The following is a 26,738-nucleotide window of genomic DNA, read 5'->3' as shown; positions in this document are numbered from 1 at the left end:
GTGCTTGCCAATCGTTTTCAAAAGTCATCTAAGGGAAGGCAAATCTACTCAACTTAAAACTTGAAAAAATAAACGCTCAGCACACAGCGGGACTTAATTCAGCAGCTTTTAAATAGATTTCGCGTCCGTGACGTTATTAAAAACTACTGGATTTAGTAGAATACCATTCATTCATTGGTTCATTGGTTTTTCTTTTTATTGTCTAGCAACTTTTTCAGTATTGTAGTTCGAGTCGCCCAGCTGTCAACTCAAATAGTCTACACGGTCCATCAAACGTGAAGGGTATCATCGTCGCTCGGAGTCAAAACATATTTGCGCTTATATTCAGGTAGACGTTTTAATTAATCGCTGAACCATACTGTAAAAGTATCTGCACGTTCTTCGCAGAGGCGTGTTGAGATGGAGGAGTGAATGCTGATATGAGAAATGACGCACAATCGACAGAAAGGATTCACGATCCTGTTGAAATTATCTCCCCGTGGAGCAGCTGTTAGTATGTTACAGAATTTAAAAAGCATCAACATCTTTTTTTGGCAGAAACATAAACTTCAAAAGCCCTTGAAATCCCAGCTGCCCTTTGTATCTCAATTTCTCAGAGAGCACAGAAGCTCTGATAGGAAAATCTGGGCAAAAGTTCTTGACGTGGCAGCGAAGTAACAACTGTCTGAAAAAAACAATGTTCTGAACAATACGTTTCCAGCGGTCTTTTGGAACTAATGACAAAACCTGGCAAAGAAGTTCCCGAGAAATGTTCAGTAATATTTCCATTTCATCAATATGAAGACAGACATATTTTGAAAGGAAACCAGTCAGTAGAATGTTTTCTTGTCTGTGAATGCAAATGCATCTTATTATCCACTTATATAAGTGAACACAAAGTGAAGTACACAAAGTGAAGAGACACTGCTTTGACTGAGGAGATTTGACCATATCATAACCCAGAGAGGGGGTTTCTGTTGCCATGGTAAAACTGATCTCATTGCTCACTGGTGCCCCCTCTGGTGGACTGGGTGCCTGCAGTTTGCATGTGCCGGCAGTGTTCGCTGCTTGGGCCACCTGCGCATCTACACCACCAGAGTGAAAGAAATTCAGCGCAGAAATAGAGGCTGGTTGGTTTCTTACTGCTTGGCTGTTCGGTGCTGGAGAGCATGTCTGTCACTGTGTGGCCCTTCTGATTGGATGGATATGAGAAAAATGCAGCCAAGGGAGGGGTCTACAAAAAAGAAGTCATTCCATGATTCATGCATGTACCTGGGAGCTGCAGCACCATGGTCTTGCTTTCATTTTGAATCTACCTGTGTGTTTGGCCTCTCTGTCTAGTGCAGAATAAGGGTGTGCCCCGATACTCAACACACGTATCCTCCTTTTATCCACTCTTCTCCTCCCCCCATACGTGCAGATAGCAGGTACAAGATGAGTGGAGGAAAGGAGGACGAGTGGAGGAAAGGAGGACGCATCTTGTGAGTATTGTGACGGAAGGCTGAGACTCGGAGCCCACCCGCAGAGAGAACGAGGCGGCTGGAACGCCAACAGAGTGAACTTGCTGAAAAGCTGAAGAGCAGAACGGCGGAGAAGCTTTACTTTAGGTTTCCTCCGTCTCTGTCATTTTGGTTTGCTATTTCTGCTTGGAACCCACAAGAGGGAACAGTGAAGATTTTGCGTGTGTCTGTTTGTTTGTTTGTTTGCTTGTTTAAAGAACTTTCTCTCTCTTTCTATCGGCAAACCACACCGGTGACCAAAAATGTCTCCCTCGCAGGGGGTCACCCAGTGTGTGACAAAGTTCCATAACACGGCATTCATGTGTGACCTTGTTGGCGGGGAGGTTGGGATTAATTTTGCCAATGAAACTAAGAATTAGGCAACCAGGGGCCTGTATCATAAGGCAGAATTACTTAGCTGGATTACTGCACTGAGTAAAGACCTGGAACATGCATTTGAATAAAAAAGTCCAGTTCTATGTAACAAAGTTATGCAGCTAATTTAGTAATCCTGCTTTGTGATACAGGCCTCAGAGAGGTAATCTGCCTCAAGGAAGTTTTGGGTTGCAAAAACTATTTCGATCTCAAACTGAATCTCACCAGAAATGTAATTGATTTAACATTCAATGAAAATATGGTAACAGTTATCCAGAGCTGGAGACTCTTTCTACCAAACATTTGGAAATTGTCTCTTGCTTGCTACATAGTGTCCTGCCAGCTCATTGGCCAGGCATGTGTTCTCCCAGCTCTTTGGCCAGGCCTGTGTTCTCCAAGTTCGATTTCTGTTTCCTTGCTGGTCTCATATTCAATATGAAATGGACCTGGAAAAACATACATGTACTAATCTATATCCAGAGGGGTATTTCACAACGTGGGGTTACTGAGTTAGCTGGATAACTGCTCTGAGTAAAACCTGGAACTGGTCTTTTTACATCAGTTCGTGTTCCAGATCTGAGTTCCGGGTTTTAGTCAGTGCAGTTATCTTGCTAACTCAGTAATCCAGCTTCATGAAAACAGGGCTCTGTCAGGATTATAAGTGTGTGCATCATAACTACAACAACAACAACACTACTACAACTATAAATCCTGCCTCTAAGCCTCAAGCCCTTCATGTTAAAGGCCTACATGCATCAGTTTTCTCTTCCTGGTTTTAGTATCTAAAACGCCCACAAAAAGACCAGTGATGTTTCTAAACCTGCCCCCAGAACACCCCAATAGTCAGCTCTCTGTGCTAGCATTTAGGAAAGACATCCAATAATTATGGGGAAAACATTTGTCATGTCACGTGGGAAAAATAGTTTTACAAACAGCACTTTGACTCTAAAATATGCATACTTCAACCTAATTTTTTTCTCATTTGAATTAGGATGGAACAGACATCAAAAGTTCTAATATGAAAGACGAAAAGCTCGAAAACTATGTATCTGGGTCAGGTACAGATAAAGACGGACTTTCCACCTGAGAATCCCCCTCCACATTGACCTCTCCCAAATGTGCCTTCCTGACCTCTGCTGCTCTATAGAGCTGATGATAAACTTTCCCCCAGATTTGAGCTCTTATCTTCCTGGAGGGGGGGGGGGAGGGGGCATCACAGACAGCTGGGCTTCAGGGTCATCTGCAGCCATCACCACCTCTCTTTCTTTCTTCCTTTACCTCCTCTCTTCCTCCCTCTCTCTCTTTACACCCTCTCTGTCTCACTCTCTCCCTTTATACTCTCTCTCCCTCACTCTCTCACTCTCTACACCCTCTCTCCCTCCCTCTCTCCCTTTATACCCTCTCTGCTTTGTGCAGTTATCTGGCTAACTGCTTATCCTGCTTTGTGGAATACACTGGATGTGGATGAAGCCTGCTCTTCTTTATATTGGCTAAGTCTGCTCTTACCTCAGTTAAACATTCTACACTCAGAAGTTACATTCAAAGAATATTGAACTAATACCAGCTTGAAGCAGGCTGTGGTAGGCAACATTGATTTCAGCTGTGTATAAACACATTTAGGGCGGCATGGATGGTGCAGTGGGTAGCACTGCTGCCTCACAGCAAGGAGGTCCTGGGTTCGAATCCCTGTCGGCTGAGGCCTCTCTGTGTGGAGTTTGCATGTTCTCCCCGTGTCTGCGTAGGTTTCCTCCGGGTACTCTGGTTTCCTCCCACAGTCCGAAGACATGCAGGTTAGGCTGATTGGAGAGTCTAAATTGGCCATAGGTATGAGTGTGTGATTGAATGGCGTGTTTGCCCTGCGATGGACTGGCAACCTGTCCAGGGTGTGTTCCTGCCTTTCGCCCAATGTATGCTGGGATAGGCTCCAGCCCCCCTGCGACCCTGTTCAGGATAAGCGGGTTAAGATAATGGATGGATGGATGGATAAACACATTTAAAGCTAGTTTCCAGACACAGAATTAGACCAAGTCGAAAACGAGCATGGCCAAGTTGGTCATGAAGCTGGTCTAGCTGGGTATGTGCTGGTCAACCAGTGAGTGTTGGTCAAACCATGTCAAGCAGGAAGCTTGTCTGAACTGATCAACCAGCTAAATCATGTTGAGCTGGGGGTTGGTCTGAACTGGTCAACCAGCTACCAGCTCTTTCAAAATCTAGTTTGAGTGGGTCAAACCATGTCAAGCAGGGAGCTGGTCTGAACTGGTCAACCAGCTACCAGCTCTTTCAAAATCTAGCTTGAGTGGGTCAAACCATGTCAAGCAGGGAGCTGGTCTGAACTGGTCAACCAGCTACCAGCTCTTTCAAAATCTAGCTTGAGTGGGTCAAACCATGTCAAGCAGGGAGCTGGTCTGAACTGGTCAACCAGCTACCAGCTCTTTCAAAATCTAGCTTGAGTGGGTCAAACCATGTCAAGCAGGGAGCTGGTCTGAACTGGTCAACCAGCTACCAGCTCTTTCTAAATCTAGCTTGAACTGTTTTTCTTTCTTCAGCGAGGAGGTGTGGCACAGGACGAGTGCCACGCTCGCGACTCGTCCTGCCGATTTCCTCTTTCCTTCTCCATATCTGCAGGGGAGCTGGCCTGGGGGAAAGCAGGCTGTTTGCCCCTTCGCTGAAGGCTGTAGGCCTGCCCTGGTCTGATAGGGACGGGACCTTATCTCCCCTCGCCCATTTTCAAGGGCGCTTGCAGTGATATGACCTGCCTTCCACTTCACCCTGATCCAGCCTTCACTGACCGCCATTCACACGCTGCCAAAAACTGCCACGTGTGGGCAGCGATGGGATACATATTTTACTGTAGCTGCTAAATAGCTACAGGCTAACACTGTCATGGTCTCTCCAGAACTTTAAAAGGCCACTGGCAATTGTTCAATCCAACACCACCTCTTTTCAGCCCAGCACAAACGTAAACATATGAGTATTCAACCCAGGTTCTGGGAGGAAGTTTAAGACAAGCAGAGGTGTAAAGTCCAGGGGTCAGAAAGTAAAAGTCCTTCCATGTGTTTCTAAATAGTTCTACCTCCGGGATGTGGAATTGTGCTAATGAACAAATCCCAGTGATTGGAAAAAATCCTGAGAAAGACTTTTACTTTTTGAACCTGGATTTCCTACCACTGAAGACAAGTTATTATATTGGTTGAAATAAGACTGCTTGGCCATGTACCATACAATTAATTATTATGAAATATTACATCAGTTTCAGTTGTCATGCAGATGCTAAAGGTGCAGAAACTGAGGGCAGGGCAAGGCGTGTCCATGCTGCATGCGCTGTGTGTTCTGGTGTGGAGTGACTGGTTGTGTGTATTACATGTAACTGAATTCTGCATGCAGTTATGTGTGGAGATGAACACAGCCTGGGTTAGCCTGGTCCATGTAGCTGCGCACACATACCCGCTGCCCCGAAATGGCTCCAGAGCAGTAGGTATGCAGCATGCTGCTGGGGTGGGTTTTGATTGGCCTCAGTCTGGCAGGGGGGTAATTGGTAATTATCTGGCTTTAACAAGCCTTCGCCTGGGTCTTTCGCCACAGGACTTGGGGGTGGGTTCTCCTTGCCGGCCAAAACCTAGCTCAGCTGAAGCAGCCAAACCACAATCCCAGCACCAAACGGTCTGGCCCCAGTCATCCACAGTGGCAAAGTCAGGCCCTGGGTTGGGTCTCCTTTAAACCCCATAGCTGGACGTTTTTCAAGTGGAACATCCTGGCTCACAGATGTAAAGACTGGAGGGCCAGGCCCATATCAAACACTTCATCTATTCCTGAAACTGCTCATTTTCTGAGAAACATCTCGGTTTGTGTGTGTACGTGTGTTTGTGCAACAGATGTAACAGGCCGATGCAGAGCCACACCACAGCCAGGGGCTGGCTCTGAAAAGCATGACTGTGTTAAAACGGAACTGCTGTTAAAGTGGAATTGTCTTGCCCTACTGGAGTCTGGTATCTGTGCCAGAACGAATGAGGAGGGAGAGTGAACATACAGTTACACCTCCCCCACCGGGGAGGTGAACTGACCGACCTCAGAAACAGCCAATGGCTGGGGTCCGCTGGATATCAGCCAATAGAGCTTCCTGCATGCGTGTGCTTATTCCATGCATACCTCTGCTCTGAGGTATTTTATTAAAACAGTTTGGTACAGGTTTACGAGAGAGAGAGACGTATCACTGAGCCAAAGGATATGGGTGCCCTTTCCCCCTGAATGAACATAGAATTCTGGGACCATGATGGACCTGAAAGAGCAAACTGAATAAAAGTGACATGAAGATTAAAAAATGTTTCAAATAAACACAAACAAGGCAAGATTGGGCTTGGGATGTAATGTTGTGATAATTGCCATTATAAAATATTTATATGATACAAACAGAGATCTATGATATGAGACCACAGTTCAGACCTGCTTCCACGTGCTAACGTGCTAAATGCATTGCGGCTGGCAGTGGACGTTGGATAAAGTTTCAAACATTTCCCATTAATACAGGCAGGGGACTACCAGGAGGACTACCAGGAGGACATTATGTTCAACTCACACAGAAATATGGTTCCCAAAAGGTTCAGTGAACATATGGAGAGTTCAACAGCAGCAGACAAGATGCTTTTCAGATGAACCTTAGTTTAAGTAATGCGTCAGAGACAAAATACAGTATCAGCTTTATCAACCTAGAGAGAAGATCCATCAAAAATAAGATCAAAGGGGACCGTTTTCAGGTGGCATCACTTTTTTATGACATTTCACAAAGCAAGCATTCGATGCTCAATAGTGCACATGCTTCTTTCAACAACATACAAATCAATCAATTACAAAATCCACTCGTATGACAACAGAATGGAAAACACAAAAAGCTTTCGATCACAAAACAAATCCAGTACTTATTTAGTGAAACATTTTCTTTTTTTTTTTGGTTTTCAATAAATGGCTGCAAGCAAAGGCTTCTGAGTTCCTCCTGTAAAAACACGACGTAAAGAGGCAGACTGAAAACGGTTTGTGCAGCGTCCCTCTTCCCTGGCAGTGCATATTACTCACTCGACATTCATGCTAAAACATTTTTTCCTCAAAAAGGCAGAAACGGTAAAATAAATACTCGCATACAACAGGCTTTCCTGCCCCACATTTTCACATTTTCACAACTTCACTCGGTGAACGGTATAAAGAAACGGTATGAGAAGAAAAGCTATTTATTGTGGATATGGTGGACGGGTTTAGGGCGAACGGGCGGAGACGGGCGGAGACGTGACGCGGCCGCAGCGGCTCTGAATCAGAGTTCGTGGCTGCTCCCCCGCATCTCTGCGCTACTGTTCTGAGAGAGCCGTCTTCCAGTCTGTGTGTCGCTCTGTCCCGGGCTGCCCGGGCCTGTGCCTGCGCTGTGCACGCCTCGTCTGGAGCCGCTGCGTCAGGGCGCCCGGGAGAGGCTGGAGCCGCTGCGTCAGGGCGCCCGGGAGAGGCTGCGCTCCGGCCAGAGCGGGTCTGTACAGAGCCCAGATCCTCTTCCGCAGAACCGCCTGGAACAGCACCTCCTGTGAGCAGACCGGGATATAAGCGTGTATGAGTAATCCACATCAATCAACCAACATTTTGATGAGCCTGTGTGGGGGTGTGTTGTATGGGTGGGGTTTGGGGGTGGGTGGAGTATGGGTGGGGTTTGGGGGGGAGGGTGGAGTATGGGTGGGGTTTGGGGGGAGGGTGGAGTATGGGTGGGGCTTGGGGGAGGGTGGAGTATGGGTGGGGTTTGGGGGAGGGTGGAGTATGGGTGGGGTTTGAGGGGAGGGTGGAGTACGGGTGGGGTTTGGGGGGAGGGTGGAGTATGGGTGTGGTTTGGGGGGAGGGTGGAGTATGGGTGGGGTTTTGGGGGAGGGTGGAGTATGGGTGGGGCTTGGGGGAGGGTGGAGTATGGGTGGGGTTTGGGGGAGGGTGGAGTATGGGTGGGGTTTTGGGGGAGGGTGGAGTATGGGTGGGGCTTGGGGGAGGGTGGAGTATGGGTGGGGTTTGGGGGAGGGTGGAGTATGGGTGGGGTTTGAGGGGAGGGTGGAGTATGGGTGGGGTTTGAGGGGAGGGTGGAGTATGGGTGGGGTTTGAGGGGAGGGTGGAGTATGGGTGTGGTTTGAGGAGAGGGTGGAGTATGGGTGTGGTTTGGGGGAGGGCGAGGCCTCACCGTTGAGGGCGGCGGGGCGTGGCTGGGCGCGTGGCTGGGCGCGTGCCGGCGGTTGCGGGCGGGCTTGGCGCAGTATGCCTCTAAGTGCTGCAGGTCGCAGGCCCGCAGACAGCACTGCTCCACGATGCCCCTCCCGCGCAGTCTCGCCCCGTGCCGGCCTCCCGACACCTTCCCTGGAGACACAGCGGCACAGCCAATCACCACGCTGCACCAGCATGTCAACCGACCGCCAGACAGCACGGCCAGCCCAGGCAAGGACAGCAGCACCGCCAGACAGCACGGCCAGCCCAGGCAAGGACAGCAGCACCGCCAGACAGCACGGCCAGCCCAGGCAAGGACAGCAGCACCGCCAGACAGCACGGCCAGCCCAGGCAAGGACAGCAGCACCGCCAGGTTACTCAGAGCACAGCCCAGTACTGGCACATCGGCCAATCACTGCACCAGGGCATCAGCCCATCACCAAACTGGTCCAGCATAAGATCTGGGATCTGGGGTGCGTCCCAATACTCAAAATAATGTATCCTTCTTTCCTCCACTCTCCTTCTGTCTGGAAGCATGGGGGGAGGAGACGAGTAGAGGAAAGGACGCATTTAACAAGTATTGGGACAATGTGACACTGTGACAATCGAGCCAACCAATCATCACCTTGGACTATTATGGCTTTTCTTTCTGCAGTTTTATCCACTTATTTTTGTAAACTCTCTTGCTATTTTAAGTTTGGGAAGTCTTCAAGTCTTCCCAATTTCCATTTTCTTGGAGGCCTCTTTGTAACAGTGTCTCTGCAGAAACCGCCACAATTTCATTTCACGCAATCCTATTCTCTTCAATCTATATTATAATTTGAATCTCAACACCACTAATAATTGTTATTAATTCTGTTGTTATTGTGTTTTTTGTTGACATTTTGCCACCAGACTGCCTGAACAGAACTGTAAGCAGACTGCCAGAGTGTCCTTGAGGGAGGAATAGGGAGGGATGTGATTGGCTGAAGAGTCCTGGGGGAGGGGCACAGCAGAAATAGCCTTCTGAGGAGGTAGAGATACACTTGGCTGACACCAGCAGTGGCTGTAATTAATCTTCAACAAAACTGAGTCCCCACTGCAAGGCTACCATCATTTTGAGAGAGGAATTATGAAACAAATTGCTTCAGTGTCATTTTGGTCTTTTTTTTTTTGTGTGTGTTACTGTGTGAATACAGTGCAATGTCCTTGGGTGATTAATATAAATATGGTAAATATGGTTACATTACAATATGTTCATATGTAAACTTGGGTGCTGACTTTGAATGCCATTAAAGGTAATTCTGTTGTAAATTGCTGGTTACAGAAATACCTTTTTTTAGCTACTGATAACCATGCTTAGCTCATTCAAATAGCCGGCTACTTTGTTGTATACTTTTCACACATACAGTTGTATACAGTGGTGCTCAGTCATGTTCTAGGGAGGGCCAAGAGTATGCAGCACTTTATTCTGGCCAATTACTACACTAGTAGTACGACTGATTTCACTAATTAACACACCTTCAACCAGACAGGAGGGAAATAATTACTGACATCAGTGGGTAACGTGATTGGTTGGAAAGAAAACCTACATACTTGGCCCTCCGTGGCACACGATGGGACATCACTGACTTAGAGATTCATACAATGTCACCAGGGGTACAATAACATTTCCATACCACTGAATGTGTGTGTATTTAAATAAGTTCATTTGTAGTGGGATGTACACTCAGACTGATCTGATCTGTAGAGTGATGTACACTCAGGCTGATCTGTAGTGTGATGTACACTCAGGCTGATCTGTAGTGTGATGTACACTCAGACTGATCTGTAGAGTGATGTACACTCAGACTGATCTGTAGAGTGATGTACACTCAGGCTGATCTGTAGTGTGATGTACACTCCGACTGATCTGTAGAGTGATGTACACTCAGGCTGATCTGTAGTGTGATGTACACTCAGACTGATCTGTAGTGTGATGTACACTCAGACTGATCTGATCTGTAGTGTGACGTACACTCAGGCTGATCTGTAGAGTGATGTACACTCAGGCTGATCTGATCTGTAGTGTGATGTACACTCAGGCTGTAATGTATGATCTGATCTCCCTACCCCGGTAGAAGCCTCTGTCTCCGCACACAAACTCCAGATCTGCTACCAGCTCCCGGCCACAGCGAGCCTTCACTGCCTCTGGTCTGCTGGGGAGAGCGACCAGACACAGCACAGGGTACAGCACACACACGCTCCTCCACCAACACACCTGCAGAGAGAGAGAGAGGGGCCGTTACACACACACACACACAAACACGCACTCACTCACACCTAGAGAGAGAGAGAGAGAGAGAGAGAGAGAGAGAGAGAGAGAGAGAGAGAGAGAGAGAGGGGGGGGGGGGGGCATTACACACACACACACACACACACACACACACACACACACACACACACACACCTACAGAGAGAGAGAGAGAGGGGCCATTACACACACACACACACACACACACACACCTACAGAGAGAGAGAGGGGCCGTTACACACACACACACACACACACACACACCTACAGAGAGAGAGAGGGGCCATTACACACACACACACGCATACCTGTAGAGAGAGAGAGAGGGGGGCCATTACACACACACTCACACACTCACTCCTTTACCAACACACCTGCAGAGAGAGGCCATACACACACACACACACTCACTCACTCACTCCTTCACCAACACACCTGCAGAGAGAGGACATTACACACACACACACACACACACACACACACACACATACCTGCAGAGAGAGAGGGGCCATTACACACACACTCACACACTCACTCCTTTACCAACACACCTGCAGAGAGAGGCCGTTACACACACACACACTCACTCACTCCTTCACCAACACACCTGCAGAGAGAGGACATTACACACACACACTCATACACACACTTATACACTCATAAACTCACACACCTGCAGAGAGAGAGAGAGAGAGGCCTTTACACACATGCACACACTCACACACACGCATACACACACACACACACACTCACACACACACACACACTCCTCCACCAACACACCTGCAGAGACAGAGGCCGTTACACACACACACACAACAGAGATCATTCACTCCAACCTGCAAGCTACTAGTAAATATTGGTAGTTTAACTTCCTACATCAGGTCCTGACACCACAACACATCTTGGAAAAAGGTCTTTAGACCAAAACGTCAACTTAACCCTATCAATTTTGCCTCCTTGTGGTTGAGCCGTCGATGTCTCAAATTATTGTTGCGTTCATATACACTCATTAAGCACTTTATTAGGTATTAATTACACATATTTTGTAGTCTTCTGCTGCTGTAGCCGATCCACTTAGAGGTGTGATACATTGTGGGTTCAGAGATGCTCTTCTGCATACCACTGTTGTAATGTGGGTTCAGAGATGCTCTTCTGCATGCCACTGTTGTAATGTGTGGTTATTACTGTCACCTTCCTGTCAGCTTTGACCAGTCTTGGCATTCTCCTCTAACCTCTCTTATTAGCATGGCGTTTGTTGTTTTCCCACACCATTCTCTGCAAACTCAAGACTGTTGAGTGTGAAAATTCCATGGTTAAAGTAAATTTTTTCCCCATTCTGATGATCTGCATGATTTTATGCATTGTACTGCTGCCACATGATTGGCTGATTAGATAATCTCTAATAATATAGCCATAATCTTAGGTGTTCCTAATACGAGAACAGTTTAGATGCTTATCAGCCTCCTATTTGCAAAGCAGGGCAATAAAACTCCAGCCTCCCCCTCGCCATGCCACAGACTCAGACAAGAAGAGGCATATCAAAAACAATATAAGAACAAAAATATACAATTCAGAAGTTGCATGAATAGATTGTATGTTTTAGCTTACTTTTATTGCAAGTCTGACCAACATATTTTCGGTTTGATAGAAATACAAGTTTGGTTTGCAAATTATTTGATACAGACATATTTATGGAACCAAATATCCATCCTGGTTATGAAGCTACGGCTGTTTTCTGATTAACGGTGAGGCTTATTTCTTAATCTGTTCAGTCATATTTGAGACAACAATATATTTCGCGATTTTCGTCTTGAACTTCTTCTTATTGTTGTGTAAATGCATTGCTAGGTCATTTCAGTACCAAACCGATATAAAACATGGCAAGCATGCGTCATATTCAGGTGACAGACAGTTTATGAATATCACTGCATTTGCATAGCAGAATGAAAATACACACGTGCGTAATTAGAGGATTTAGACTTGCTATAGATAAACCTGTAATTGCACTGGCTAACGAGGCTAACAGGGGTCTGGTTAACCTAATTGTGAAATAACGTTCCATTTTAAATGTGATTCAGTTTGCTTAGAAAGCATTAGGGTGAGTAATCATTTTTGGAGAGCTTTTTGGACACTTTACGCATGCTTTATAAAAACATGCTCTCATATATGTGAATAAAACACACATGAAGGTTAATTTTGTATCATAAAATCTGTTTTAATAGAAAATTAAGCTTTTATGTTCATTCATGTGTCTGGACAAAAAGATATGCAGATGGTTTGTATTTGGAGAGATTTGGGGATACTTCAGGACACCTGGGTGCAGTTTTGGGAAATTCCAGTCGATAGCTTTACCAAATTTTGTTGACATTAAGTTTCTGCACACATATAAAGTAGTTCTGAGTTGCTCCTTAACTTAGAAATTGAGATATTCAGTGCTAAACAATAAAAACATAAGGCTTTTGTCATTTGTATTTGTGTCTTTTGTGTACACTGTATGTACATGCTCGGACATAAATTTGTTCCCCCCTACAGTACCGTATATATTGCATTATAATGACTGAATGATCTTCATTCAGGACAGTTGTCTGATGTTAGGTGCTATTGTTGAATCCAACGTGGCACACTCGTACGAGCCCTTCATACAAAAAGAGTAAGATAAATTTATGATAAGAATACAAAAAAGTTCTTGCATGAGGCCCAATGCGTCTGCTGCAGATAACCTTTCCAACACAACATCCCCTTGTGTGAGACCTATCACCAGCACCACCAACACTCGTTTCAGAAGTCAGAATAGAGCAGATTAGTCAACCTGATATCATTTCTTTAAGATAGCTAGTGCATTTTTGCCACAATAGCAGACCTGCATCAAACATGTTACTCAAATACTCTTCTACAATTTACTGATCTTGTCTGATGTATTGGAATTTTTAGTATGAAATCCACTCAAAGTGTAAACCCCGCTTTCTGGTCCTCTTGGTTGGCTCAGCTGAACCAAGCAAGATCAACCAAGTGCAGAAAGGTATTTGAATGAAAAACAATTACGTATGTGATCCAGTTCTGCATAGTAGTAGACTGCCTCTAACAACGCTGTAGCAACTAGTCTTGAGTATCAGCCACAATAATTAGACAGGCTGTTAAAATGTGAGTATAACCCAAAACTTTCTAAAAGCTCCTGGTCAGGGTGTAAAATGGAGCCAATAAACAGCAGGAAACGCGCAGTACCTGATGCTGGAAATGGTTAACTGGCTGAACTAGTTAATGTGATGGTTCGCACATCTCGGCCAGAAGTGATTATCTGCCCATTAAAATATCTCCTCCAGGTATGCTGCAGCCAGTGGGGTCCGTAAACAGCCTGGATATTTGTGGCTACCCCCAGATTTCCTTCCACATTCTCCAATTGCTGAGATAAACAATGAGATGGTGTAATTTCATGTTTGGCAAGATTTGCAGACCCTTGTGATGGCAGTAAAATTCTTTTTTGGATTTGAACTTGAGAAAAGTAAGTGTTACATAAACACAACAATTCCACGAACAACAACTCCATAATGTTACAGAATAGAATAGAAAACACATTGATCTGGGCACAATGTTTGTTTGGGTACAGCAAATTACCAAACATAGATATACAATTTACGCAGGCAAGCAACATGGACAATGGCAGCCTTGAAACAGCTTCCTTGGCCTGCTTTCTCATCCTGCAACCTCAGCAAGCCGCCTTCAGCACAGTCCTCACCTGCATACACGCTGTTATCCATTAAAAACTACTGTTAACACAATCAGAATTGACCTCCTTTTCTTCAGCTCCCTCGGCTTTACAGAGTCTGTCCTGGAAGGCCATGAGCACGCAGACATGTTTTGCTTCATATTAGTTCCCTGAAATTTGAACAGCTGAATATAATGGGCGTGTGCGAATGAGATCACTTGAACGTATGTTAATAGCCATGAGCCATAACCTGATAATATAGCCATTAGCTTTTAATGAAGCAGTAACATATTAACAAAGTTAACTCCTATCCATGATTAATGGGCTTTCAACAAATTAGTTATGTACAGAAACACTTTCTGCATTCCTTAACAAACTGCATTGAGCCCACGCCACAGAACTTGGGACTGGCATAATCTGTTATGACAGCGCTGTACTACCACTTTAGTCTGGCCAACTCACCCAACTAAAGGCACGGAGGGGCCCTGCGAACACCTCACTCCGCACCCCGGAGACAGAGATGAGATGGTCTCTGTGAAAAGACTCCATTTTGTGGACGCTCCCTGCCTCCAGCAGTTACCTGTGGCAAACACGCATTTCTGAATGCTACAATTTAATCCTGGGGCAGACTGGGCAGATGCCCGTTTTTGTAAGCGGTGTTTTGCCGGCAGGTGCAAAAGGAGGGAACTGAAGACAGTCAGGCCCACATTGGAGCAAATTAGAGGTGTGTACTGTGCCCGTTACAGTCTCTGGACTATCATAACATCAGCAGCACGGATATACAGAGCCACAGCAGAACCATGCCCTGTGCTGTTGAGAATAGATGCTTGCAAACTTCCCAAACGGTGTCAAGAGGCAACTACGCGGCAACATCGAGATACAATGCAAACGCTCATTTCAGATACAATCTTTAATTCCACTTTGACACCGTTATACCCTATACCCGAGCTAGTATTGCAGTTATCCCCCCCAATATGCCTTGACCCTGGTCACGGCTGCGTGTTGTCACAGAATAAAACATAGTCCTGCCGTGGACAGGGTCTAGGCAATGACACATGTCCCAGCATGCCCTGCTCCTCTGCCACCGCTGCTGCCGTTTCCTCGCGGTAGTTTGGACTGTGCGCCGGGCAAAGCAAAGTGCTGACACAGATAATCCAGGTAAACTGCACAGCTGTATGCCATTATTTTAGAGAAGACAAGCAGCTGGGCGAAACAGAACGCACTCCAAAACAAAAAAGAAATATAGCGAGCGCCCTTCGGGAGAGCAGAGCGCCTTCGGGAGAGCAGAGCGCCTTCGGGAGAGCAGAGCGCCTTCGGGAGAGCAGAGCGCAGCTCACGCAGGTCTGCGTGGTCTACAGTGCATGATGTGGGCACAGTAATTGTGACACTCTATTTAGCACAATGTTTATTCTAAAATAAGTTGCAAAGTTGAACAGCGAGCAAATGCACAAGAAAAAAACCTGTGTGTTTTGTTCTCAAAGAAAAACGTGGACTGCTGTATCATCAACCAGGTCATTTCAGAGTTGATATGAATTCTGAATAATCCCAGATTAATGCATTAGAAATGTTTTTTGTTTTTTAAATATTTCCTGTGAAGAGCAGCTGCAGCAGTCACCCCCAGACCTCATCCTGACAAACAACTCAAAACAACCTCAGACGTTCCGGCTCGCATCTTAAAAGCCAGAAACGCTCCCTCAACACCCTTCTCCTCCCCACACACAGACACAGACACAGACACACAGAGACACACACAGAGACACACACAGACAGACACAGACACACACAGACACACACAGACACACACAGACACACACACACAGACAGACACACACACACACACACGCACACACACACACACAGGCGCCTGGCGGCCCAGAGGGACGCAGGAGCGGAGCACGAGCGGAGCATACCTTCAGCGGGCAGCGCCTGGCGGGTGGGCAGAGAGCGGGCTGTGGGGAGGACCGCATGACGCAGGAAAAGTGCACACGGTCAGAGAGCAGCGCCAGGGCTCCACGCAGCTGCTCTTATAAGCCGAAGGGGAGGTCCCCAGTCCCCCCCCACCCCTCAACACCATCCCCCCAGCCCTGAGAAGAGCCCAGAGCAGCCCGGGAAGACTGTAGCACACTGCCCCCTCCTGCCCTGCTCCAAGGGAGCATGGGCACCCGTCTGCCAGCCATAGTTCCCAGTTGCCACTCACAGTGCAGCCCGAGCTCCGGGTAGACATTAAACCCGATCCCTCGGCCCCCGCCAGCTCACGCCTCCATCCCCAAACGCCGGCGGGAAGCGGGGTCCTCGCAAGGCCGAGCGGGGTTACAGACACCGGCTCCCAGGGGCTCCACTCCCGCACCAACAGCCAGACCTGGAACACTAACGTTTCGATGCTTTACCGAGCTTGTCTGGTGTATTGGAAACTATGAAATGCTCTGCAAGCACTGCCTTCTGGTCCTCTTGGTTGGCTCAATTTGCAACAGGCAAGATCCGTCAAGCACAGAGAAAAGTATTTGAATCCAAAACAATTACGTAATGGACCTGCCTGACCCAGATCTGCTGCCGTTTGTGGCCGTTTGCCGTGTGTGAGACCACAGGTATGCGTGTGTGTGTGTGTGTGTGTGTGTGTGTGTGTGTGTGAGACCACAGGTATGTGTGTGTGTGTGTGTGTGTGTGTGTGCGTGTGTGCGTGCGTGTGTGTGTGTGTGTGTGTGTGTGTGTAGGGTGTGCTGAACAGAGAGCCCTGTGAGTGTTTGACATGCAGTACACGTGTGCATTTGTGCACCTACAGTAAACATGCTTACAGCTCGCTAGGAAATCCATCATTCTGCTGCACTACACCTGCCTGCAGTAATGCAGAAGCACATAAACCACAGCTGTGTTACATTTTTAAGAGTCTTCTCTCCCGTGTATCTGATATACCATGTGCAACCACTTAGCCGCTTTTCTCTTTTTATCATACGTCTTATATAATTACGGACATAGGAGGAGCTGCGCATACAGCGTCCTGGTGACTGGTCCTGGTCACTTTCAAAATTTGTTTGTTTTATTATTTTTGGCGTTCGAGTAATATTCAGCCAGCCGGATGTTCCTCGCCTATAGACACCCGTTCATTTTGGGGTTGAGGCCGCGAGGAGCCTGGAATAATCTAATCTGCAAAGAGGGGCGGTGGAGAGCCGTCACGGTCGGATCAGAAGGCATTCCTCAAAGCTCGGAAATAAACCAGTAACATTCACTTTTGGGGTGCTGCAGCTGTTGGAGGGTGGGTAAACGGTGCATATGGCCTGGGGCCTTCCTGCTGCCTGACAAAAACAGGTTCTAAAGAACGCCATGCTTAAGACCAACTGGGCAGAAAAAATAATGTAGATACCGTGCGTGACTGGGACTGTGTGTAAAATGTCCCATAGTGACCCAATTGGCCGTGTTAAATCAAAATGGTGCTTGTGGAGGCCCTGCAGGGCCGCAGTGTCTGCAGGTCTAACTCCAGTCCTGCAGGGACGCAGTGTCTGCTGGTTTAACTCCAGTCCTGCAGGGCCGCAGTGTCTGCTGGTTTAACTCCAGTCCTGCAGGGCCGCAGTGTCTGCTGGTTTAACTCCAGTCCTGCAGGGCCGCAGTGTCTGCTGGTTTAACTCCAGTCCTGCAGGGCCGCAGTGTCTGCAGGTTTAACTCCAGTCCTGGAGGGGGCGCTGTGTCTGCAGGTTGAACTCCAGTCCTGCAGGGCCGCAGTGTCTGCCGGTTTAACTCCAGTCCTGGAGGCCACAGTGTCTGCAGGTCTACCTCCAGTCCTGGAGGGCTGCAGTGTCTGCAGGTTTAACTCCAGGCCTGGTGAGCCACAGAGTCTCCAGGTTTGACTCCAGTCCTGGAGGGCCATAGAGTCTGCTGGTTTTCAGTGCATTTCAGAATGTAAGCACCCATTTACTGTTGGCTAGCGTCCAATTGGCTAGAGTCCACACACCCACAGGCTGAACAGGCTGCTGGCTCAAAGGAAACCACAAGCCCTTGTGATGGACACTGGATCTCTCCACGTCTCAATGTACACTGGCAAGAAGCATGAACTACAGCAATAGCAAGAGATCCACCAGCAATGTCACATGCACTGCCAACAGAGCTCAAAGAGTAAAAAAACAAAAAAACAAACACATACCACTGTGCGTACCTTTTCATATTTACTGCAGAAGATCAAAATGTGAAGGGTAGAAAATATACACGGGTCAACAAAAACAAGTCATTACATTCATCTCCCTTCAAATAGTCATTACATTCAAATGCCTTAGACCAGGAAAACTCAAATTTGGCCCTCAAGACCAATACTACTGCTAGCTTTCTTTTCTACCTGATAGTTACGATATCCATTAAAGTCATAGGCCCAGGTTTAAATCAGTTGTAATTAGAAATGGCTAAATTAAAACCAGAAGTACTTCTGGCCCTGAGAGTCAGATCTGAGTTTCCCTGCTACTAGACAGAGCACCTTAAAACAGCGCCCCCATCTGGATATAATCTGCAAAACACAACTCAGTAAAAAAAGAAAAAAACAAAAACAGTCAAAGCAGGACCTTCAATACTGGCAAACATATTCTCTTTTCTCGTTTTTCAAAACACATAACTTCAGTCCAATACAAATCTGGAACAATAAAATTTAGTTTGACTGCGCACGAACGTTCAGAGAAACGGGGACGGAAACGTTGACCCCATTAACTCGGCAATGAAAAATCCAGGCAAGAACGATCTGTGAAAATGTGAACTTTGACCTCCAGGGAGCTCACAGGGGCAGGCGCGCCAGCCTCCGCAGCGCCGCCTCTTTCTCGCTCAGCCGCGCGCGGATCCGGCTGATCCGCTCGTCCCGGGCCGACTGCTCAAAGTCGAACCCCGCGGTGTACTCCAGGCCGGGCACGTGCAGGCAGGCCTCGTCCTCCACTCGGCACTCGCCTCCGGAAGGGTCCTCACCTGCACTCTGGGCTCCGCCTCCACCATTTTGCTCCCGCCCTTCACCAGCCCAAACTCCCCCTGCACCAAGGTCATCACTCTCACCTGCACCAAGGTCGTCACTCTCGCCTGTACTACGGTCTTCATCCTCATCGTCGCCTGTACTAAGGTCTTCACTCTTAACCTCTGCTCTACCAAGATCTTCACCCTTAACCTTAGCTTTACCGAGATCTTCACTCTGAACCTCAGCTCTACCGAGAGCTTCACTCTGAACCTCAGCTCTATCGAGATCTTCACCCTTAACCTTAGCTTTACCGAGATCTTCACTCTGAACCTCAGCTCTACCGAGATCTTCACCCTTAACCTTAGCTCTACCGAGATCTTCACTCTGAATCTCAGCTCTACCGAGACCTTCACTCTGAACCTCAGCTCTATCAAGGTCTCCAGCCTTAGCCTCACCTGTAGCAAGGTCTCCACCCTCCACTCCACCTGTGCTAGCATCACCGCCAGAAACCAGTCTGGCCTTCTTTGACACTGGTTCTTTTGACTCCTCCTCTTCCGTTACGTTGTCCCTGTAATAAGCCACACCCTTCCTCCCGTCTTCTGAACATCGGGCCCCGGGAAGGTCTTCAGCACCGCCGTTTCTAGACTCTGCCAAGCAGCCCCTGCCGAAGGACCCCAGCCTGCTCCGCTCCTACAGACACACATCAGCGGGCACAGAAAGACAAATCGCAATTTCAGTCCTGGATATACAACAAAGGGGCCCACATTGGTTCCAACTATGTCCACAGGCTATTCTTCCTTTCTTCTGCCATGTCTTAGTTCTGTATTATTTTGGAGGCTCAAAACGCTCCAACCGATCCAGCACAGCTGGGAGCCAGAATGGCCTTCCGGAAAACACTGGGCTACAGTCCCACAACGGAATTACATTCCTCCTGCTCCTACGACCCCTGTGACATCAACAACATTACATAAGGCACTGGACAGTTATAACACAGACTACAGGGAACACTGCTACTCAAACCCTCCCTGGCCACCAACGGCCTACCTCAGAGGTTACATTAGAAGTACTGTATATTGACACCCTAAAACAGTTCAAATGCTGCATTAATTGTCACAGAGCACACAGGTGAATAAAGTGGCTACTTACGGCCTTCCGGCAAAGCTGTGCAGCTGTTGGATGCTTCTCCAGGTCAACACACCCGACTGCTGACAGCGTTTTTAGCGCTGCATTTGGGAGGTCAACTAAAGCTATGCACGCTCTGCGCTTCACACCAAACTGCTGACACAGAGCCCTCAGGCCGGCGGCTCTCTGTTGCACCTGAAAGCCAGAGATGATGACAGCGTCACAAAATTAAACCCACAGAGAAACCACCCTTTTAACCCACAGAGAAACCACCCATTTAACCCACAGAGAAAAACCACCCATTAAACCCACAAAGAAACCACCCATTTAACCCACAGAGAACCCGTCCATTAAACCCACAGAGAAACCGTCAATTAAACCCAGAGAAACCGTCCATTAAACCCACAGAGAACCCGTCCATTAAACCCACAGAGAAACCACCAATTAAACCCAGAGAAACCATCTATTAAACCCACAGAGAAACCACCCATTAAACCAGAGAAACCATCAATTTAACCCATAGAGAAACAACCCATTAAACCCACAGATAAACCACCAATTTTACCCACAGAGAAACCACCAATATAATCCAAAGAGAAACCACCAATTTAACCCAGAGAAACCGCCAATTTATCCCACAGAGAAACCACCAATTTAATCCAGAGAAACCACCCATTAAGCCCACAGAGAAACCACCCATTTAACCCACAGAGAAACCACCCATTAAACCCACAAAGAAACCACCCATTTAACCCACAGAGAAACCACCCATTTAACCCACAGAGGAAAACCACCCATTAAACCCACAAAGAAACCACCCATTTAACCCACAGAGAAACCACCCATTAACACCCATTTAACCCAGAGAAACCACCCATTAAATCCACAGAGAAACCACCCATTAACACCCATTAAACCGACAGAGAAACCACCCATTAACACCCATTAACACCCATTAAACCGACAGAGAAACCACCCATTAACACCCATTTAACCCTCAGAGAACCCGTCCATTAAACCCACAGAGAAACTGTCAATTAAACCCAGAGAAACCGTCCATTAAACCCACAGAGAACCCGTCCATGAAACCCACAGAGAAACCACCAATTAAACCCAGAGAAACCATCTATTAAACCACAGAGAAACCATCAATTTAACCCATAGAGAAACAACTCATTAAACCCACAGAGAAAAACCACCCATTAAACCCACAAAGAAACCACCAATATAATCAACAGAGAAACCACCAATATAATCAACAGAGAAACCACCAATATAACCCAGAGAAACCGCCAATTTATCCCACAGAGAAACCACCAATTTAATCCAGAGAAACCACCCATTTAACCCACAGAGAAAAAACACCAATTAAACCCACAAAGAAATCACCCATTAAACCTACAGACAAAACAACCCATTTAAACCACAAAGAAACCGCCCATTTAACCCAAAGGGAAACCACCAATTTAACCCACAGAGAGACCATTCAAGCACAGATTAAAATCAACCCAATCACGTACCTTTCTGACAAAAATATGCTTCTTAATACAATCCTTTCACAGGAACATAAATATATCCAGAAGAAGAAAGAAATGTTTGAAGACAATTGGAGACCTTTTACTTGTGCCCAGTGGTACTGTGTCTTTAGACCTTGTGTGTTGATTTTATTTAAAAAATAATTTCAGAGGTTCTGGGAGGCTTACAAAGTGCTTAAGTGAAAACAGTCTATTCATGTTTAGTTAAATGAAAAAATAAATGAAATGTTAAATGAAAGTAAAGCCCCTATCCCATCAACTGTGTCCGCTGGTTTTTGGGGTGTTCTGGGTTCATTCAAGTCATTGATTGGTTAAAGCAGAGGTGTCCAATCTTATCCTAAAAGGGCCGGCGTGGGTGCAGGTTTTTGTTTTAACCCAGCAGTAACACACCTGATTATACTAATGAACTAATTGTGGTCTTTAATCAAGACCTTGATGAGTAGAATCAGCTGTCTTCGTCCTGTGCTAAAACAACAACCTGCACACACACCGGCCCTTTCTGGATAAGATTGGACACCCCTGGGTTAAAGTATCCACACGTCTTGTTCAAGGCCTTAATTGGCCTTAATTGGCAGCTGATTGAAAGGAAACCACAAAAACCCGCAAACCCGCGGCCCCCTGGGAATTCAGGTTGACACCCCTGATCTAGACTATAAAGGCACATTGACCAAAAAGAAAATATTTGCTATGTCATACTCGGATTAGGGCTGCAAAATAATTGTGTTTTTTAAGCATAATAAGAATAATGCTTCTAGAGCATATCTGTGTGATGTGATGTATTTCAGTCAATCACACAGAATCTGCCAGGCCTTGCTCCTGATTATGAACACCCAAGAGGTATCAGATATCCGAGAGGTCTTGCCTGTGGCCTATGAATTTTGGTAATTTACAATTGTATGCTGCCTCAGGTAAATTTGAGAAAAAGAAAGGACAATAGCCAATGTGCCTAGTGGCAGCGATTAGTCTTATTAGACTTAAAAAAGAAATGGCTCATTTGAAACCCCCTCTAGTGTCCACAAGGGAGAACTGCAGACCCAAGGCACAGCAGGGCAGCACCCAGTGTTTGCCCACTTCTGTAACAACCTGTGTCTTCTCATGGTGGTGGTGGTCAGGGGCGCCAGGTATGAATTTCGGGCCCCCTGGAAGGGTAATGCACTGGGTCCTTGCCTCACAACTTTGTCACAACATTAAAAGCTACAAAGAGTCTCATAACCCTGCTCTCATTTCATTAAAAACTCTTACTTTCACTGGATTAGATGTGGTCAAACGATTACATTAATGGCATTTGGCAGACGCTCTTATCCAGAGCGATGTACAGTTCATTAGACTAAGCAGGAGACAATCCTCCCCTGGAGCAATGCAGGGTTAAGGGCCTTGCTCAAGGGCCCAACGGCTGTGGGGATCTTATTGTGGCTACACTGGGGATCGAACCACCAACCTTGTGGGTCCCAGTCGTGTATCTAAACCACTACGCTACAAGCCGCATATCAGCACATTGGCATAGCAGCCAGAAACAGGGATATTAATAAACACTGCCTTACAAAAAAAAAAACTTAAAAGAAATCAGCACATTTCAAAATGCATTTCAGTTGGCTCCTTGTTAAAACCTGTATTCTTCAAACAATATCATACACATCCTTTTGGTAACACCATTAGAACTGCTTTCCTATCAGGGCTGTAAAACGTAGAAAGTTGTTCATTAGCATCATTAAAGCAGTAGAGATGTTGTTACAAAGACTAATGGTTGGCATTTATATAGCGCCTTTATCCAAAGCGCTGTACAATTGATGCTTCTCATTCACCCATTCATACACACACTCACACACCAACGGCGATTGGCTGCCATGCAAGGCACCGACCAGCTCATCAGGAGCATTTAGGGGTTAGGTGTCTTGCTCAGGGACACTTCGACACAGCCCGGGCTGGGGATCGAACCGGCAACCCTCCGACTGCCAGACGACTGCTCTTACTGCCTGAGCCATGTCGCCCCAAAGACTAGTAGACGGAGAGTCATTGCATGACGTGCTGTAGGCAGCTGCACAAACACATTCATTCTAGTCAGCACTTACACATCTCTCCTAAATAAACTCCTCATCTTCAGGCTGCATTTCTGCAAACTGCCACAGGAGTGCTATAATACTAGAATGATCTGGTGCTTGGTCTTAGCACGCATTTGGTTACAAATTCTATCCAATTCCCCAAGCTGGATTGTCAGCTAGTTTTAGTTTTTGCTTTAATAGCAGCAAACAATTCAGATCCAAGAAACCAGGTGAGGTGAGTTAACTGTGTAATCAACTGCTTTCATTGATCAATTAAGTGCTGAGTAACAATGAGAGCCAGCACACCCGGCAGCTCTCCAGGACCAGGAATGAAGAAGACCACTGATTTAGACATTCAGTGCGTTTACCTGTTCAGGTGCAGCAGTGGGGACGTTTACCTGTTCAGGTGCAGCAGTGGGGACGTTTACCTGTTCAGGTGCAGCAGTGGGGACACTGCCATGCTGGGCATCTTCCGGCCTCCGGGACCCGCAGACAGCAGTCAGTTGGGGGGGAGCGACCTCGGGCATCGATCTCTGCCCAGGCTCCCCCCTCCAGGCGCCCGGCTCGGCCTTCTTGATGGAGAGGAAGATGTGGCCTTGGTGGATGATGATGGCGTCCTGGCTGAAGCAGAGGGCCTGTCCTCGCCGAGCGCAGGCGGGCTGGCTGCTTTCCCACTTGGGTTCTGCGGGCTGGGAGTCCCTGTGGGGCATGAACTCCCTCAGCACCCTGAACGCGGCGAGGTTAGAGCAGGCCACAGGCAGCAGGAACTGGCCCTGCGCGCCGGGGGCGGAGCCGCAGGACTCGGCGGCAGAGGTGAGGAACTCGCGGGCCGCAGGGCCGCAGCGGCTGGGGGGCGGGGCTCCGTGCGGGCCGGGGGGCGGGGCTCCGTGCGGGCCGGGGGGCGGGGCTCCGTGCGGGCCGGGGGGCAGGCAGGGGGCTTTCTCGTGCACCACCACGGGAGAGATCCAGGTGACCGTCGCCGAGTCCATGTCTAAACGCCCAGGCGAGAGCAGGCCCATCCGCTTCAAGATGCCCGACGGCAGGTCCTGAGCCAGGACAGACCGCACGTCAGCCTCCCTGGGGACGTAGATCTCAAACCCACCAACGGCCAGCTGCTGCCTGCCACAGGGCTCCACCCCCTCCGTGGGCGAGGCAGTGGCCATTTTGTCAGTCCAGTGTAGTCCTGCTCCGAGAAGCTATTATGTTTTGCAAAGGGCCCAAGGTCGAGACAGAGTGTGTGGCTTCTGTTCTTCCCACTTACTCTAAATTTCTTAATCTGGGGGAGGAAAAACAATTATTAATTATTATTAATATAACTGGGGAGTGTTCTCTGAAAATATTACACTGAACGAAAGCGTTTGGCTGAATAAAACGGAACCAACAGACTTGTAATGGCATTTACTCTCAATGAACTTCCCACTTCACACTTTTCAAAGGTCCTCGATTGGTCTGCTATTTTGAAGAGAGATTTCAATTGAAAAGGGCAAACGTGGTGCTGACCAACTACACAATGGTTATACCAGTCAACAAAAATTGCAATACACAGATAAACAATAACATTTAAAAGGATGTGATTTTCAGGGGACATGGCTCAGGCAGTAAGAGCAGTCGTCTGGCAGTCGGAGGGTTGCCGGTTCGATCCCCTGCCCGGGCTGTGTCGAAGTGTCCCTGAGCAAGACACCTAACCCCTAAAAATCCTCCTGACGAGCTGGTTGGTACCTTGCATGGCAGCCAATCGCCGTTGGTGTGTGAGTGTGTGTATGAATGGGTGAATGAGAAGCATCAATTGTACAGCGCTTTGGATAAAGGTGCTATATAAATGCCAACCATTTACCATTTACCATTTACCATTCATGAAATAATAAAGTCTCCGGAGCCACTGCTATTGGCTTCTTTGCTGAACATTGTCTTCTGCCAACAGTTGCATGCCTAACGTGTGCGTGCTTATGACATATCCCAGTCCTCTGCCTCAGGCAGAGACATTTAGTATCTGAAAATAAATTATTTCCAGATTCACCAGAAATATCAGCAGTCATCATACTTGTATTTATCACGATTTGGTCAGACTCAGATCTACACACCCTGCATCAGGTTTGGACAGCAACACTGAATTAATAGGTCCCTTATTTTGGAACATACACATTACAAATGTTTTTCCAATGGTGCTTTTCTTTGACAACATCTAATGTTGAATATTAGTTTATTCTTTGGACATAAAGCAGATTACTATTAAGATCTTGTCATTAAGGTCGGAACAAAAGCTAGAGTCACTGACCCTGGTGTAGTTGAAAAGTTCAGTTGAGTCAACGCATCATGCAATATGTTTTCTTTAAGTTACCCCTAGAGAATCACTGCATTTTGGGCCGTTGTTTCAGTTAAGTCACTGCGTACAATGACGTCTGCTAAATACCAATAGTAACGCAATGTAATCTACAGTAACTGACATTAGGTTACCGAAAATCAATGTGAAAATACAATCGTTCACATGAGTGTATGCAAATGGGACGGAATTACTGTCAGTAGCTGGATCTGCAGCAGCCCACTAATTGCGCGATGAAAAAATAAACACGAGTTATGCCAACCGCATTGTAGGTCGCTAACTACCCCTAGTGGTAGGCCTAAATTACCTGTTTTTAAAACCTACAGTGGCATAGCGTTAGCTAAATGCCCATCGAACTATCCTATCGAAGATTTTAAACCAGAGACCGTATAAATATGGGTTAAAACCAATGGAATCTATCTTGGTTATACCTACTCTATATTCCAAAAAGTGGTTAAATTAATTAGCGTAAGTTACACTGCCAATCACGTCAAAGGATACGCAATAGGTAGCGTTATTATTCAATCGCACAAGAGCCAGATTCACTGGAGTTGAGGAAACAAACGTTCGCAAACTACTCTGTTAACAGCCGTTATGGCGACAGTCAGGCCATCATATTGGTTGGCTAGCCAGGCTTTTATTTATTTACGTTTATTAAAAACACTATTTTTTCCAACGTAAGAAACGAAACTTACCCTTTTCTTCAGGATGCTTTTAAATCGCTTTACTGGAATTGGACTATAGCGTACCAGCTCCGTGAAGC

The 26,738-nt window shown here is 46.9% G+C and overlaps 2 protein-coding genes across 2 annotated transcripts; both read right to left on the bottom strand.

Annotated features, from left to right (window-relative positions):
• Nucleotides 1-7,186: 7,186 nt before the first annotated feature.
• igf3 (insulin-like growth factor 3) lies at nt 7,187-16,023 on the bottom strand. The gene is made up of 4 exons (XM_061257507.1): nt 15,955-16,023; nt 10,158-10,305; nt 8,047-8,219; nt 7,187-7,411 (listed from the first exon to the last, which is right to left on the bottom strand). Exons 1-4 carry the CDS (start codon nt 16,009-16,011, stop codon nt 7,187-7,189), a joined length of 603 nt encoding a protein of 200 aa, XP_061113491.1. The 5' UTR covers nt 16,012-16,023.
• A 2,162-nt stretch (nt 16,024-18,185) lies between these two features.
• LOC133138930 (uncharacterized) lies at nt 18,186-26,738 on the bottom strand. The gene is made up of 4 exons (XM_061258079.1): nt 26,671-26,738; nt 24,084-24,931; nt 20,106-20,276; nt 18,186-19,649 (listed from the first exon to the last, which is right to left on the bottom strand). The coding sequence occupies exons 2-4, from the start codon at nt 24,816-24,818 to the stop codon at nt 18,792-18,794; spliced, it is 1,764 nt and encodes a 587-aa protein (XP_061114063.1). The 5' UTR covers nt 24,819-24,931; nt 26,671-26,738; the 3' UTR covers nt 18,186-18,791.

Source organism: Conger conger, chromosome 10, assembly GCF_963514075.1.
Source record: "Conger conger chromosome 10, fConCon1.1, whole genome shotgun sequence".
Lineage (NCBI taxonomy): Eukaryota > Metazoa > Chordata > Actinopteri > Anguilliformes > Congridae > Conger > Conger conger.
This window is presented reverse-complemented; position numbering and strand designations above follow the sequence as displayed.

Coding starts and splice junctions, on each gene's coding strand:
- igf3 (XM_061257507.1), bottom strand. CDS start 16,011: ATGCGGTCCTCCCCACAGCCCGCTCTCTGCCCACCCGCCAGGCGCTGC. Junction 8,220..10,157: donor AGACAGAGGCTTCTACCGGG/GTAGGGAGATCA, acceptor CTGTGTCTCCAG/GGAAGGTGTCGGGAGGCCGG. Junction 7,412..8,046: donor ACGCCCCGCCGCCCTCAACG/GTGAGGCCTCGC, acceptor GTCTGCTCACAG/GAGGTGCTGTTCCAGGCGGT.
- LOC133138930 (XM_061258079.1), bottom strand. CDS start 24,818: ATGGCCACTGCCTCGCCCACGGAGGGGGTGGAGCCCTGTGGCAGGCAG. Junction 20,277..24,083: donor CCACTGCTGCACCTGAACAG/GTAAACGTCCCC, acceptor TCTGGCTTTCAG/GTGCAACAGAGAGCCGCCGG. Junction 19,650..20,105: donor CACAGCTTTGCCGGAAGGCC/GTAAGTAGCCAC, acceptor GTGTGTCTGTAG/GAGCGGAGCAGGCTGGGGTC.